This window comes from Topomyia yanbarensis, chromosome 1, assembly GCF_030247195.1.
Source record: "Topomyia yanbarensis strain Yona2022 chromosome 1, ASM3024719v1, whole genome shotgun sequence".
Classification (NCBI taxonomy): domain Eukaryota; kingdom Metazoa; phylum Arthropoda; class Insecta; order Diptera; family Culicidae; genus Topomyia; species Topomyia yanbarensis.
The window spans coordinates 84,457,629-84,475,422 of record NC_080670.1 but is presented as its reverse complement, the minus strand read 5'-3'; the positions used below and the strand labels follow the sequence as shown (position 1 = coordinate 84,475,422).

The 17,794-nt window shown below is 40.6% G+C and overlaps 1 protein-coding gene across 1 annotated transcript in view; it reads right to left on the bottom strand.

The window, feature by feature from the left end:
• LOC131693967 (synapsin) overlaps nt 1–17,794 on the bottom strand; it is a 966,657-nt gene that overhangs the window by 779,659 nt on the left and 169,204 nt on the right. The window contains exon 3 of the mRNA XM_058982279.1: nt 1,163–1,497. Within this exon, the coding sequence (XP_058838262.1) occupies nt 1,163–1,400 (238 nt within the window). The 5' untranslated portion in view covers nt 1,401–1,497. The remainder of the gene's footprint in view (nt 1–1,162; nt 1,498–17,794) is intronic.

Genomic DNA, 17,794 nt, shown 5'->3' with positions numbered 1-17,794 from the left:
GACATTTTAGCGAAATTTTTACCTTTTTTGCTTCCATCGGAGTATCGGTTTGCTATGTGATCGCAAGCCACAACCCGTAACTCCGGAACCGGAAGTCGGTTGGGGATAAAATTTAATTGCCAATTACGGGGACGCAACATCTTTCAGTTGAGAGTAAGTTTGGTTGATTCGGTCTAGCCATCTCCGAGAAACCGATGTGACTGTTAGTCTGAATTTGGATACTTCCGCCAGGGCTTCCGGAACCGATGATGGTGGCCAATGTGACCAAAGAGACTTTGAATGGCTGTTAATGACCTAGTACTACAAATCGAAGCAGTTGTGGTCACATTTTGGAAAAATTTTCACCATTATACATTCATTGCAGAATTTCTTAAAATCGACATTTTCTGCGTGATCGTACTCATCACCCTGTAATTCCGGAACCGGAAGTCGGATCCATTAGAAATTCAATAGCAGCCTATGGGAACGTTGCACCTTTCATTTGGGACTAAGTTTGTCAAAATCGGTTCATCCATCTCTGAGAAAAGTGAGTGAGATTGTGTTCGCGTACACACACAGACGCACATACACACATACATACACACACATACATACACACACAGACATTTGCCGAACTCGACGAACTGAATCGAATGGTATATGTCACTCGGCCCTCCGGGCCTCCGTTAAAAAGTTGGTTTTCAGAGCAATTGCAATACCTTTCTATTGAGAAAGGCAAAAACTCAGACATTGCAGATCCTTCCCTCCCCTCGCGTTCACAATATTTTTACCGAGCGTCCACTTTGGCTAGACTATAGCTCCCAGCTAGCTTCCGACAAATCATACCATCATCAATATTGAGTGTTCTAGACATTTTATCTTACCTAATACTATTCAACCAATTTGCTGATACAAAGGACATGGCATAATGGTACAGTGAAGACCCGTTTTTATCAGCCCCCTTGGCTAATTTTGGGTTGACAAAATGGGAACAATAACAAAACATATTTGTTTATTTCTTTTCAATAAACCGAAGTTGTAATAATGTTCTTCTTCAATCCCAGGACATAACCTTATAACCCTGTCTGGTTGACAAAATTAGGTTAAAAACTTATAAAATCGGGGGCTGATAAAAACGTGTCTTCTATGTATTAAAATTTGCCTGCTTTCACATGTGACTTACCGATAATAGAAGCTCCTTGATCACGAGCTGCTCCAGTTAAAGATTGGACACGCTGTAGCAAACTCTCTCGTGATTTAGCTGGGCTAGATGGAGCACTCGTTCCACGTTGTGGACCCTTGCCAAAACTCAAAGAAAGCTCAGGTCCACCGGACGGTGGAGCAGATACTGGAACTGGCCCAGGTGACACAGCCGTTGCTGGTGCTGGTGGTGGTGGAATGTTGGGTGGTCCACCTGGCATAGGTTGTTGCAGTAGGGGTGTTTGAGGACGTGCTGATGGCGGTAGATCTTTTGGATCCACATCTTCACATTCGGAAGAAAGATCTCCCGAGCTAAATCTACCAGGTAAAAAATCACTATAGAAAATACCATGTAACAGTATAGAACGATTTCATAGAAATTGATGAATCAATATATTTAAATTGTATCGATTTTGTTGGCTATTTTCGGCAAATTTGAAACTAAGAGAAACGAAAGCAATTAAATTGAAAGACGAATAGGTATTCTAGAGCGAATCAGTTATAAAATTAGAACGGAAAACAAGGACTAGGCAGGCTCATATGGACATGATCGAAAGGAAATGTGAGGAATTCTTTGCCTTCTGCTAGGAGTAGGAGTTGAGCGTTGCATCCAAGTCTACCGCATGGTCTATAGTAGAACATAACTCATCATCATGTTTTACCGCCGACGAAATTTGCCGAAAATGGCAAACAAAATCGATACAGTAGAACCTTGCGGCAATTAAAACATAGTAACATATATTTAAATTACACGCTTCACATCGCATCGTCATTGGACAAGCCAATGAAAAATCCAAAAAAATCGAGAAGTATTGCAACGATCAATTAAATCGCAATAGTTGAATAAACAAAGAAAAATGAAATACAGTGACACAATCTCATATTGCCTATACATATACACTGTTTAATATTGTTTCATAAATGTTTGCGCTATTTAATATAGGTATTGTTTTGTAAATGTGGTAATAGAATCATCTGTCATTTTCTTATCATGTGTAATCTAAAGTGTTCAAGTTTCCGTACAGTACACCTAAAAATCATTACTTGGTGTGAGAATGGCACAATTTCATATTCGTACACTTTTGAAAAGTCAATTAATTTGTCAACTTTAAGACCTGTTGTTTCTTTATTTCTTTGTTTTACTTTTACTTCATGGCTACAGAAAAGTGTTCATTGGCACAGTTTCCTCAACACTAGTTTAAGAAATTCCCTCACATTAACGTGATGGTTTAAAAAAGTAAACTAACTGTCATTATGGGACGAAAACTAATTATTACTCACCAAAATGAAATCTTTGAAATTGTTCAAAGGTTGCGTCCAACTATTTAAAATGTCATTTAAAACTTTGATGTGGCGAAACGTAGAGTTGATATTGTGAAAAACTTTAACTGTAAACAATTTACGATGAGGGTTGAACGATTTTTAATTAGAAAAATTTGGGAAAATCGAGTAATTAATGTTATATACATGATAAATAAATTGAATCATAGCATTTAAGTATAAATCAGCTCTGGTACGACTCGTAATGTATGGAGAACGGACATTTACAATGCCAATTCTGACCAAGAAGCTGTTCATCAATGAGAAGAACAAAGAATTGATTTTTTATTTACTAAACAACATTGAAACATTTTATCGGAATATTGGCAAGATTGTAAAATTTGTCTACGAGTCCAGAATCAACATCTTTGACTCAAATGGCTGTTGTTTCGAGTGGAGAAAATCGAAATCAGACCTGTACGTAAAAGCCTTATAACAGCACCCAAGCGCAGAGATAGTGGACTTTTTTGTATGGGGTATTATATGTCCACTAGAAGTGCTAGAAATTTGGTCTTCATTGATGGAATGATGGATCAGAATGTGTATTTTAATATGAATATCTCAAAATAAATTTTAAAGCAAAGCTTCCATAAAATGGTGCCTTTACTAAGAAATGGTGGATATTGGAAATTCGATCAGGAGAGAACCTAAAGCATAAGGCGTGCAAAAAAACGTTTAGAGTAAATTTATAATTGTTTGAATGTTATGGATTCTCAACAGCGGACCCCGTTTATTAACTGATTATTGGCATCACTGTTTGCTATATTCCGGTCGTCAGTAGAGCTGATAGTTTTTTTTTTGATTTTTTAGTGTTTTACACTCGCGATTATTTTTATTCTCGTTTTATCTGTATATCGTTTTATTCGGTAGTACGTGTGCATTGAAATTTCGTGACTTCAAGCACGATTATATCTACCAGTGTGATTCGTGAAAGTGATTGTTTTTGGTTGTGATTTTTGTTTTCATTTGACATTATCACTGCACAGACGTTACGCTCAATTTTTTCGCCAAAAGCGACATCTGCTGGTGGGTAGTTGAGTTGTCGCACGTTGCGTGCAAGTTCGCTTCCATTGACGCACGTTACCCGTTAGCGTTTTCCTGCGCATATTGCATACCCGCTAGGCGTTATTTCTACATCAACAGCATGGCTTGTAAGTACTGCTCGAAAGTGGTTAATGATTCTGATCGAATAACATGTCGTGGATACTGCGGAAATTCGTTCCACATGATATGCGTCAAGATGGATTATGATGTTCGTGACGTCCTGGGAACCCACCCACGGAATCTATTCTGGATGTGCGACGGCTGTGCTGACTTATTCTCGAATGATAATTTTCGTAGAATGGCTTCGCGTTGTTGCGACATAGTGCCTGACAACAATTCTCTGAAATCTATAAAGAACGACATAGCTGATTTGAAAGATGTCGTCAAAGCTGTTTGCTACATTACGGTCGTCAGTAGAGCTGATAGTTTTTTTTTGATTTTTTAGTGTTTTACACTCGCGATTATTTTTATTCTCGTTTTATCTGTATATCGTTTTATTCGGTAGTACGTGTGCATTGAAATTTCGTGACTTCAAGCACGATTATATCTGCCGGTGTGATTCGTGAAAGTGATTGTTTTTGGTTGAGATTTTTGTTTTCACTTGTCATTATCACTGCACAGACGTTACGCTCAATTTTTTCGCCTAAAGCGACATCTGCTGGTGGGTAGTTGAGTTGTCACACGTTGCGTGCAAGTTTGCTTCCATTGACGCACGTTACGTCTCCTGCGCATATTGCATACCCGCTAGGCGTTATTTATACATCAAAACCATGGCTTGTAACAACTGCTCGAAAGTGGTTAATGATTCTGATCGAATCACATGTCGTGGATACTGCGGAAATTCGTTCCACATGATATGCGTCAAGATGGATTATGATGTTCGTGACGTCCTGGGAACCCACCCACGGAATCTATTCTGGATGTGCAATGGCTGTGCTGATTTATTCTCGAATGATAATTTCCGTAGAATGGCTTCGCGTTGTTGCGATATAGTGCCTGACGACAATTCTCTGAAATCTATAAAGAACGACATAGCTGATTTGAAAGATGTCGTCAAAGCTCTCTCGGTTAAAGTTGACTCTAAACCGCTATCCCCAACTATAACGCCTTGGAATCGAATTGCTGAATATAATCCAGTTTCAAACACGCCTAAGCGCAAACGCGAAGATGATTCGCCCAAAACAAAAATTCCTAATATTCGTGGATCCAAAGCTGCGTTTGAAACAATAAAAACAATTTCACCACCTGAGGAGCTGTTATGGGTTTACTTGTCAGCATTCGATCCCAGCACGACGGATGACGAAGTTTCTACTCTTGTGAAAGATTGTCTGGGGGAGAATCTGCAACCGAGAATAGTTCGTCTAGTTCCTAAGGACAAGGATCTCTCATCTTTGAGCTTCATTACTTTCAAAGTTGGCGTTAGCAAATCATACAGGGATAAGGCTCTGTCCAAAGATTCTTGGCCGGAGAACATCTACTTTCGTGAATTTGTGACCAATTCAAAAATCCAACGACCTATCATCAGGATTGCGGCGGAGAAGAATCCATCTGGTGGTGGACAGTAGCGCCAAGCTGTTCCGGATAAACTCATCTGTCCAACTTCTTGTATCCCGGCGAGCGATTCAGGTCTACCTGGCGAATCGGCGACTTCTTCTGTGTCAGGTAAAGCCAAGAAGGGTATATGTCCTTCCGAAGCAATACAAGATGCTGCACCCCCTCAATGTAAATTCCACTTACAGTCTGCTGATGAACACAACTCTACCGCCGCTGTGAATCTTCAATGTCAAAAACAAAATTTGGATCCCATCGTAACGAGCTCGTCTCTTCACAGCACATTCGGCTCTACAACGATCACAGAAGGACTAAGCACTCTATGCTATGCTGGTATGACTCATCGCACCCTGGGACGCACTGCAGCTAGCACTATGGAAGCCCTTGATCCCCCTGCCACAGTCGAGCCATTGCAGCCAGCGTTCACCAGTCGTCACGGTCCTGTGTGCAGGAGTGGTGAAGGGGTCTTCCAAATCGATACCAACGACAATCAATCGCGGCATTCAAACCTACAAATATATTACCAGAACGCCGGTGGTATGAATTCAGTAATCGAAGATTATCTGGTAGCAAGTTCGGATGAATGCTTCGACATAATCGCCCTCACAGAGACGTGGCTTAGCGATAGCACTCTGTCAGTGCAAGCATTTGGTGCCAACTACGATGTTTTCCGAACTGATCGCAGCTCACGCAACAGTCTCAAGGCTACCGGCGGCGGGGTACTTGTGGCTATCCATCGTCGATTGAAAGCGCAACTGATTGACGATACTTTGGGGGTCTGTGTCGAGCAGGTGTGGGTGCGAATCAAACTGGCTGGCTACGCACTTTTTCTTTGCGTGGTTTATCTTCCACCGGACCGCACTCGCGATTCGACATTGATTGATTCACATACTGAGTCACTGGAACGGATTTCCGCTCAAGCAAGCCCGGTTGATGAGATCCTGATTGTTGGTGATTTCAATTTCTCCGGATTAAAATGGCGCTCTGCTTCTGACGGATTTATGTTCGCTGATCCCGAATTGTCATCTTTTCATGCTGGTATCACCAGTTTGCTTGACTGTTACAGTCTAAATCTGCTGCGCCAAACGAATAATGTGGTGAACGAGAACAACAGAATCCTTGATCTCTGTTTTTCGAGCAAATCTGACTGCGCGCCAAAAGTTATCGCAGCACCGTTCCCCCTGGTAAAGACTGTTAGACATCACCCTCCCCTGCATATATTGCTTGAAGCGATTCGAGTGAAGCATGACTGCAATGTTTCTGACACCGTCAGCTATAATTTTAGAAAAGCCAACTATAATAGCATTATTGACTTCCTGTCGAATATCCACTGGACTGAAATTCTCGACAATGATGATGTCAACGTTGCAGTGCAGACCTTCTCCAATGTTATGAGCTATGCTATCGATCGCTATGTACCCAAAAGAAGTGGCCTTCAATCTAAGCACCCAGCGTGGCACACTGCCGAGCTGAGACGGTTAAAAGCGACTAAAAGAGCCGCTCTGAAGAAGTACTCCAAGTTTGGGGGCTACGTGCTGCGACAACACTACGTTCATGTTAACCAAGTCTATAAAAAGACATCGAAGCGTTGCCATGCCGATTACTTGCGAAACGTGCAACGTAAGTTGAAGTCCGAACCTAAAACATTCTGGAAGCATGTAAACGAGCAAAGAAAGGTATCCGGGTTGCCATCAACGATGAGCTATGGAGGACGTATGAGCTCTAGTTTACAGGAGATCTGTCAACTATTCTCTGAAAAGTTCGCGAGTGTTTTCTCCAACGAGAAACTGACACCGACCCAGGCTTCACGCGTGGCTCTCAATGTACCTCAATCATACCAGTCTTTGAACTCTATCAATATCGACAATAATATGGTACAACTGGCGATTAGCAAAATGAAGGCTTCAACCTCGGCAGGCCCAGATGGTATACCAACTATTATTCTAAAAAAATGCTCTGCCGGTCTAATTGAACCTCTTTGTCATCTGTTTCAATTGTCGCTAACAACCGGAGTATTTCCCGAACTCTGGAAATCCTCCTTCATGTTTCCAGTTCACAAAAAAGGTGATAAAAATGTAGTTGACAACTACCGTGGTATTACAACGCTAAGCGCAGTTCCTAAGCTGTTTGAAATGGCTGTGTTGGAACCCATCTCCAGCCACTGCAAACAGTATATCTCCGAGACTCAGCATGGATTTATGCCGAAACGTTCAACATCTACGAATCTTCTGTCGTTCACAACATATGTTACAGATGCTATGTCGGACGGCCTTCAAACTGACGTTATCTACACGGACCTTTCAGCTGCTTTTGACAAGTTAAATCACGCTATTGCAGTGGCAAAATTGGATAGACTCGGCTTTGGTACTAATATTCTCCGTTGGATGCAATCGTATCTCAGTGATCGTCGTCTAGCAGTCAAGATAGGTGATTGTGTATCCGAAGAGTTCTGTGCTTCATCTGGTATTCCGCAAGGCAGCCATCTCGGTCCATTGATTTTTCTTTTGTATTTCAACGATGTTAACTTTTGTTTAGAAGGACCACGGTTGTCTTTCGCCGACGACCTCAAGTTATACCATAGAATCCGGAATACTGATGATGCAGCTTTCCTTCAACGCCAACTGGAAACCTTTGCGGAATGGTGCGAGATCAACCGAATGACCCTAAACCCCAAGAAATGTACGGTCATTACGTTCTCGAGGAAAAAAACGCCAATTCGATTTGATTACTGTCTAGCTGAATCCACAATTGACAGAGCGAATTGCGTCAAAGATCTCGGAGTTTTTCTCGATGAACAACTGACGTTTAAACAGCATATCAGCTATATTGTCGCAAAGGCATCACGCTGTTTGGGGTTCATAATGAGAATATCTAAGCACTTTTCAGATATTTACTGCTTGAAATCTCTCTACTGCTCACTCGTTCGATCAACTCTGGAATATTGTTCAGTTGTGTGGAACCCTCATTATCTCAACGGTGTCCATCGAATTGAGGCAGTACAGCGCAGATTTGTTCGGTTTGCCCTTCGTCGATTGCCTTGGAGCAACCCTCACCAGCTGCCAAGTTATGAAAGCCGGGGTTTGCTTATTGGACTCGATACATTGCAAGTGCGACGGGATCTATTCCGTGCTATGACGATTTCGGATATTTTGCAAGATCGAATTGACTGCCCCGAGCTTCTCAGTGCGATAAACATGAACGTTCGCCCTCGCGCCCTTCGCAATAATTTATTCCTCCGATTACCTCTTCGCCGGACTAACTATGGAGTGAACGGTGCCATCATTGGTTTGCAGCGGACCTTCAACAGAGTTTCATCCGAGTTCGATCTTCACATTCCACGTAGCAGATTACAATTTGACTTTTTAAATAGATTAAGAAATTATCATTAGGACCACACTGTGTCTGTTGATATTAATTAATTATAAATAAATAAATAAACGAAAGCTCTCTCGGTTAAAGTTGACTCAAAACCGCTATCCCCAACTATAACGCCTTGGAATCGAATTGCTGAATATAATCCAGTTTCAAACACGCCTAAGCGCAAACGGGAAGATGATTCGCCCAAAACAAAAATTCCAAATATTCGTGGATCCAAAGCTGCGTTTGAAACAATAAAAACAATTTCACCACCTGAGGAGCTGTTATGGGTTTACTTGTCAGCATTCGATCCCAGCACGACGGATGATGAAGTTTCTACCCTTGTGAAACATTGTCTGGGGGAGAATCTGCAACCGAGAATAGTTCGTCTAGTTCCTAAGGACAAGGATCTCTCAACTTTGAGCTTCATTACTTTCAAAGTTGGCGTTAGCAAATCATACAGGGATAAGGCTCTGTCCAAAGACTCTTGGCCGGAGAACATCTACTTTCGTGAATTTGTGACCAATTCAAAAATCCAACGACCTATCATCAGGATTACGGCGGAGAAGAATCCATCTGGTGGTGAACAGTAGCGCCAAGCTGTTCCGGATAAACTCATCTGTCCAACTTCTTGTATCCCGGCGAGCGATTTAGGTTTACCTGGCGAATCGGCGACTTCTTCTGTGTCAGGTAAAGCCAAGAAGGGTATATGTCCTTCCGAAGCAATACAAGATGCTGCACGCCCTCAATGTAAATTTCACTTACAGTCTGCTGATGAACACAACTCTACCGCCGCTGTGAATCTTCAATGTCAAAAACAAAATTTGGATCCCATCGTAACGAGCACGTCTCTTCATAGCACATTCGGCTCTACAACGATCACAGAAGGACTAAGCACTCTATGCTATGCTGGTATGACTCATCGCACCCTGGGACGTACTGCTGCTAGCACTATGGAAGCCCTAGATCCCCCTGCCACAGTCGAGCCATTGCAGCCAGCGTTCACCAGTCGTCCCGGTCCTGTGTGCAGGAGTGGTGAAGGGGTCTTCCAAATCGATACCAACGGCAATCAATCGCGGCATTCAAACCTACAAATATATTACCAGAATGCCGGTGGTATGAATTCAGTAATCGAAGATTATTTGGTAGCAAGTTCGGATGAATGCTTCGACATAATCGCCCTCACAGAGACGTGGCTTAGCGATAGCACTCTGTCAGTGCAAGCATTTGGTGCCAACTACGATGTTTTCCGAACTGATCGCAGCTCACGTAACAGTCTCAAGGCTACCGGCGGCGGGGTACTTGTGGCTATCCATCGTCGATTGAAAGCGCAACTGATTGACGATACTTTGGGGGTCTGTGTCGAGCAGGTGTGGGTGCGGATCAAACTGGCTGGCTACGCACTTTTTCTTTGCGTGGTTTATCTTCCACCGGACCGCACTCGCGATTCGACATTGATTGATTCACATACTGAGTCACTGGAACGGATTTCCGCTCAAGCAAGCCCGGTTGATGAGATCCTGATTGTTGGTGATTTCAATTTCTCCGGATTAAAATGGCGCTCTGCTTCTGACGGATTTATGTTCGCTGATCCCGAATTGTCATCTTTTCATGCTGGTATCACCAGTTTGCTTGACTGCTACAGTCTAAATCTGCTGCGCCAAACGAATAATGTGGTGAACGAGAACAACAGAATCCTTGATCTTTGTTTTTCGAGCAAATCTGACTACGCGCCAAAAGTTACCGCAGCACCGTTCCCCCTGGTAAAGACTGTTAGACATCACCCTCCCCTGCATATATTGCTTGAAGCGATTCGAGTGAAGCATGACTGCAATGCTTCTGACACCGTCAGCTATAATTTTAGAAAATCCAACTATAATAGCATTATTGACTTCCTGTCGAATATCCACTGGACTGAAATTCTCGACAATGATGATGTCAACGTTGCAGTGCAGACCTTCTCCAATGTTATGAGCTATGCTATCGATCGCTATGTACCCAAAAGAAGTGGCCTTCAATCTAAGCACCCAGCGTGGCACACTGCCGAGCTGAGACGGTTAAAAGCGACTAAAAGAGCCGCTCTGAAGAAGTACTCCAAGTTTGGGGGCTACGTGCTGCGACAACACTACGTTCATGTTAACCAAGTCTATAAAAAGACATCGAAGCGTTGCCATGCCGATTACTTGCGAAACGTGCAACATAAGTTGAAGTCCGAACCTAAAACATTCTGGAAGCATGTAAACGAGCAAAGAAAGGAATCCGGGTTGCCTTCAACGATGAGCTATGGAGGACGTATGAGCTCTAGTTTACAGGAGATCTGCCAACTATTCTCTGAAAAGTTCGCGAGTGTTTTCTCCAACGAGAAACTGACACCGACCCAGGCTTCACGCGCGGCTCTCAATGTACCTCAATCATACCAGTCTTTGAACTCTATCAATATCGACAATAATATAGTACAACTGGCGATTAGCAAAATGAAGGCTTCAACCTCGGCAGGCCCAGATGGTATACCAACTATTATTCTAAAAAAATGCTCTGCCGGTCTAATTGAACCTCTTTGTCATCTGTTTCAATTGTCGCTATCAACCGGAGTATTTCCCGAACTCTGGAAATCCTCCTTCATGTTTCCAGTTCACAAAAAAGGTGATAAAAAGGTAGTTGACAATTACCGTGGTATTACAACGCTAAGCGCAATTCCTAAGCTGTTTGAAATGGCTGTGTTGGAACCCATCTCCAGCCACTGCAAACAGTATATCTCCGAGACTCAGCATGGATTTATGCCGAAACGTTCAACATCTACGAATCTTCTGTCGTTCACAACATATGTTACAGATGCTATGTCGGACGGCCTTCAAACTGATGTTATCTACACGGATCTTTCAGCTGCTTTTGACAAGATAAATCACGCTATTGCAGTGGCAAAATTGGATAGACTTGGCTTTGGTACTAATATTCTCCGTTGGATGCAATCGTATCTCAGTGATCGTCGTCTAGCAGTCAAGATAGGTGATTGTGTATCCGAAGAGTTCTTTGCTTCATCTGGTATTCCGCAAGGCAGCCATCTCGGTCCATTGATTTTTCTTCTGTATTTCAACGACGTTAACTTTTGTTTAGAAGGACCACGGTTGTCTTTCGCCGACGACCTCAAGTTATACCATAGAATACGGATTACTGATGATGCAGCTTTCCTTCAACGCCAACTGGAAACCTTTGCGGAATGGTGCGAGATCAACCGAATGACCCTAAACCCCAAGAAATGTACGGTCATTACGTTCTCGAGGAAAAAAACGCCAATTCGATTCTGTCTAGCTGAATCCACAATTGACAGAGCGAATTGCGTCAAAGATCTCGGAGTTTTTCTCGATGAACAACTGACGTTTAAACAGCATATCAGCTATATTGTCGCAAAGGCATCACGCTGTTTGGGGTTCATAATGAGAATATCTAAGCACTTTTCAGATATTTACTGCTTGAAATCTCTCTACTGCTCACTCGTTCGATCAACTCTGGAATATTGTTCAGTTGTGTGGAACCCTCATTATCTCAACGGTGTCCATCGAATTGAGACAGTACAGCGCAGATTTGTTCGGTTTGCCCTTCGTCGATTGCCTTGGACCAATCCTCACCAGCTGCCAAGTTATGAAAGCCGGGGTTTGCTTATTGGACTCGATACATTGCAAGTGCGACGGGATCTATTCCGTGCTATGACGATTTCGGATATTTTGCAAGATCGAATTGACTGCCCCGAGCTTCTCAGTGCGATAAATATGAATGTTCGCCCTCGCGCCCTTCGCAATAATTTATTCCTCCGATTACCTCTTCGCCGGACTAACTATGGAGTAAACGGTGCCATCATTGGTTTGCAGCGGACCTTCAGCAGAGTGTCATCCGAGTTCGATCTTCACATTCCACGTAGCAGATTACATGTTGACTTTTTAAATAGATTAAGAAATTATCATTAGGACCACACTGTGTCTGTTGATATTAATTAATTATAAATAAATTAGAAAAATAAATGGCAGTATTTGGATAAAAGTGCGAAACTATCCGGATTATAATGAGAATGACCTTAGAAACTAGTATTTAGAAGAATGGGATAAAATTTAAGCTGAATACACACAAAAACTAATGGTTAGCATTCCAATACGATTGAAAACTGTAATTACAAACAAAAGCTAGCACATTGAATATTTATTATAGAAATTTCAATTGATTTTTGAAAAAATATGTGTACTGTACGAATATGAGATTGCGTGTATATTTGACTATCTTTAGAATTATGATTATTTTTGAAAAAATGAGCATTTGTAGTACAAAGATAATTATTGTATCTTCCCTATGCTGTCTAGTAAACTATTTCTACATATATAAAATGTCTCGTAAACTTAATTTTTACTTGTAAAATGCATAAAAGCATTCCACATAGCGGTGTACGAAAATGAGATTGTGTCACTGTATACCTATGCCGTTATGTTTAGAACAGACATACACACGTATTTCCTTTCTTCATAAGCAGTTTCGAATAAAATCATTAACTAGAAAACTATTTTCAATCCTAGTTTTGCGATTGTGTCTTTATAATTTATTTTTTTTAGAATTCAATGATTGTTTGTATTCAGTTTAGGTTTGAAAACGTTAATTACCCATCTGTAGTCCTATCCAGCTATTTGGTGGTTATGGGAAATTTGTAGAATATTCGAAACGCGGTTGTATGTTGTCATCACTACGAAAACTTGCCATAAAAATACATAGTTTGCTTATTAAAAGCTTTATGTTGAATTCTATGTCAAAAGTTGAAAATACGAAGAAAACGAGGGGAAAAGCTGTTTTGGGTATGGCAGTGTAATTTAGTTTAAAAATTATCGCACTCGTAAAATGAATAGAGAAAATAAAGAAATATTGAGTTGTTATGTAGTACACATTAGTTAGATTCTTTTCATACTATAAACCAACTTTTTGACTCATGTCATATTTCTAGGCGTTGTATCAACTGTGTAGGTAACACTAGTTTGCAGCATTTCTGAACTCAATAAGCTGGTGGTCATTTTCAATGTAAAATCGTGTGCTGAATCCGAAAATAAGGTCCAAAAATTTACAGTAGAACATTTTGCGAGTTAAAGTAAAAAACCTGTTTTAATCCACCTAGCGGTGCAATTGTGCCTTTCTCAATCATGAAACCGAGAATTTTTGCGTTGTTTGTAGGGGAAAGTAGTCGGTTGCCGGCAGTGGTCGATTGTCGGCATCCCTACGTAAATTTTGACAGAAAGTAGACATGGACATTCTGATAAATATCATTTATGTGTTATATTAGCGCGATCTTTTTGTGTCGATTGCTGAACCAAACAGACTCGAAAGTTTTGTTCTACAACCAATATATTTTTTGAACAAGTGAAACTACTTAAAAGTTTTTTTCTGATTATATGCTTAGTGTTATAGAAAGAAGTAAATCGATCGAAAAAGTATGCGCATTGAATATTTACGATGTGAATTTATTCTATTTTGTGATTCAACATTGAATGGCACTGAAAAGTTCGCCACAATTTTTTTTGATCAGTTTTCAAAAAGGTTACTAAAATCGGTTGTCGGCACCCTAACATGGTCGGTTGTCGGCACCCCATTTTTTGTGGCAAATGCTGAGTTCTCGATAACCTAATCAATACGGGTATTTTTGGTACGGGTTTTACGAACCAAAGATCGATCTTTGACACCATACTGAAACCCAGAAAGGCGACCTCCGGTTTAGCGTTTTACATTTACATAAAGAAAACCCACCTGGTCGTGATTCCACCGCTGAGTCGCACTGTATATACCACATTATCACGACCAAAAAAAAGGGGGGGGGGGGGGGTGTAACGGGGTTACCTTTCAGAAACCTCCCTCTTTGGCTTCTATCTGATTTGTCCGAAGCATTGGTCAAAAAATGGGCTGCCTGAAACTCACTCAATTGTAGTGAATGAGATCCGTCAGTGCATTAGCAGTGCGTAATATTCGCACCAGTTTTTCACATACACAGATTGTGGTTCTGATGAAGAATGATGCTCAAAATGCCTTTGATGGTTGTTGAAATGAATAAATTTCTGTTTCCTTTTGAACATTTTTATTCACATTTTTTTCATTTTTCGTGAATTTTCTTAGGGTGCCGACAACCGACCACATTTTTCAAAATGGTAAAAAATTATCATTTTACGAAATTGTTAATAATTTTTTTCGTGTTGACAGAATAAATTAAATTCTTTCATCAGTTATTGTCTAAGGCCTCTCGCTTTCTATTGGTATGCTTATTCCCATATATTGAGCAATTGGAGAATGTTGTGAGCCAAAAACAAGTGTGCCGACAACCGAACACAATCCCCTCTTCATTAAAACCTTTCACATGTATATATTACATTTTTATTATTTTATATTTTATTATTGACATGACAACTATATACAAGAAAAGGAATCATTGTTCGAGTTCTAAAATTTTGTAAAGGAAAAAACAGCCACGGTAATATTAAATTGAAAAACCTGTTTCAATCCACCTAGTGGTGCAATGGTGCCTTTCTCATTTATCAAAGCTGTGGTTTAATAGATAATTACGTTCAATATAGCATTGTGGAAATATCTATTACATTATTATTACACTTGGTAAGTATATGAGTGCACGACTGCCACGAACCTGATGAGCAACATGTCGACGCTAACACACTTGAAACAAACAAAAATAAAATATTTAAATACTTTAATCAGCGTGAGTGCAATGTTATCTTTATGTTAGCATATTTTGAAACACGGGGAGGGTAGGGAGTAATTATTGGGAGGATGCGTTGGGAACAACCTAACATATTTTGGTATACGGGTGGGTGAAGGGAATGTGGGTGTGAGGTTGGTCTGCGATGGGGGGAATTAGAAAAACTCTAGAAAGAGAACTGCGGAGACTCCATTTTGGGTCGATTGGATTCGCGTTTAGCTGTCAAAAAACGAATCCAATCGAACATTTCCTCTACTTATAACATTGGACGTGTTGCCATCCAATGCCGGGGCATACGTTGCCAAAAATGCTGTTTTTTTCTCCGCAGTTCTCTTACTATGAGTTTTTCTAGGGGGAATGGGTAAGAGAGTAGCGAGGGGTGTGGGATGAAATAAGGAGGGCTGGATGGGATGGTCCAACACCCATTTTAGGCTAGGTTAATGAAAATTGGTTCAGTCATCACCGAAGTAAGCCAGTTCTGTTATATGTTCCGAACCAAGGACTTTCGAAACTATCAATATTGGACAATTTATTCCAAGAATCTTTGATTTTCCATCAGTGATCTAGGCCAGCGAAGTAATTTGATGTTCATATCAATAGACTTTTAACCTATTACAATTGTACCGGTTTATGTGAGAAATTCCCATGTAACCGTAATAACCTACCTGAAACTCCGCCTAAGCTTGAGCTTGTGCGACCACTGGCTGCTACTCCGTTATCGATCTGGACTAGCTGAAGTTTCACAGGGAGTAAGTAGATAATTATATTTGGGGTAGTGAAATATCTTTCAATGTACAACTCCTCGTAGTGTTTATTGATCAATACCGGCACCGGCCAGGCCCGAACGTAGATCGCGGAAGGAAAGGGAAAGAATGGTAAGTCTGATACTTGCTTTTGCTAGAGGCCTACTGCGCACTCCACAAGTATCTACAAGGATCTACTTCTTCTTTACCGATGCCAGAGAGGTTACTCAGCTATCTGGACTAGATATCTATCCACCAAACTCATGGACCGGGAACCAACGGCTTGACTCTTCCCCTTCCGGAACCAAAAGTCAGTACTGAATGAAATTCAATAGCAGTCAATGGAAGTTTGAAATTAACTTCATAAAAATCGGTTAAAAGTTCGCTGGAAAATAGGTGCGACAGGGAGCTTAGGAACTAGGCGAGTTTCTCGGGGTCTCAAGAACCGTCATAGACAGCCAATGTGGTCAAAGCTACTTTGATTGGTTATTAGTGATATAGACCCGCAAATCCAAGTAATCTTGAACCTATTAGAATATGTATCGTTCGGACACCATAGTGTTACCAGTTTAAAAGGGAGTTTGCTGTGTGACCGTAGCAGCTTATGGGAGCGTTATACCGTTCATTTGAGGCTAAGTTTATGCAAATCGGTTCAGCCATCTCTGAGAAAATTGAGTGATGTTATTTGACACAAACATACACACAGACACTTTGCGATCTCGACGAACTGAATCGAATGGTGTAAGAGACTCGACAATGCAGGCCTCGGTTAAAAGGTCGAAATTCTCGCCAAATTGCCTAACCTTTCTCTATGACAATAGCATGAGAATTTGCGAAATCAACAGTCCCAAAAAGTCTATTTTTCTTAATTTTTTTTGGGGATAACAAAATCTCGACGTTTTATGAATTTAAAGACATTTCGTCGCTATTGTGCTATCTTATGACTAACGCCATTTTGTGGTAAACTGAGTTAGATATGCCACCTCACTTGTTAAAAAAATCTCTACAAAATCGCGTTTTCAGAATTTTGACATTCTACTTGGTTACTGAGATATAGAGAGAAACGTGCTGAGAAATTTTTAATTTTTTGCTTCAAATAACTGTGTCTCGGGATTGGATCAAGTTATCTTGATGTATAAGATGTTTTTATGTGTAAAACTATCTGAGAAACACAATGGCCTAATCATTTTCAAAAGAAAATTACACGAATGATGAGACAAATGCAGTTTAAGTTTTAAACTGGAAATATAGCAAATTTGGCAACACCGTAACCAAAAATGACTATTTTTGTAGATTCCCCGACTTATTTTCTTCAAAATGCATCTCACCGACTGTTAATGGACCAAATGAAGCGAAAGATATGAATAAAAGTTAAAAATTGATGATTTTTTTTCTATGGAAAATGTTCCTTGCACGATTATGTCACGTTATACAAATTTTGTCATCAATACCAATACACACCTATGACACGTGTGAGTGCGACTTTTGTTTACATTTATAGTAAAAACTAGCAACATAGTCAACTGATCTTCTTAATATTTGAGAGATTAATACAGAATAGATAGAAGCATCAATTATCTTCCCTGAATTGTTTCTACCATTTATAAATTTCAATATATTCAATCTCAAAGTTTAAAAATAGTTTTTTCTCGAAATGTGCCAAATTGTGCCTGGCATTAAAAATTTCTTATGTGACCGGACGATTCATTCTGTATTTCCGGAACCATACAACCGATCCGTACGAAAGTTCTTAGAAGTATATAGGAATAATATACCTTACGTTTGAAACTAAGTTTGTGAAAAACGGCCCAACCATCTCCGACAGTTTTTGAATTTTCATTTTTCCGGAAACTTCCTGGTATAGGAATAA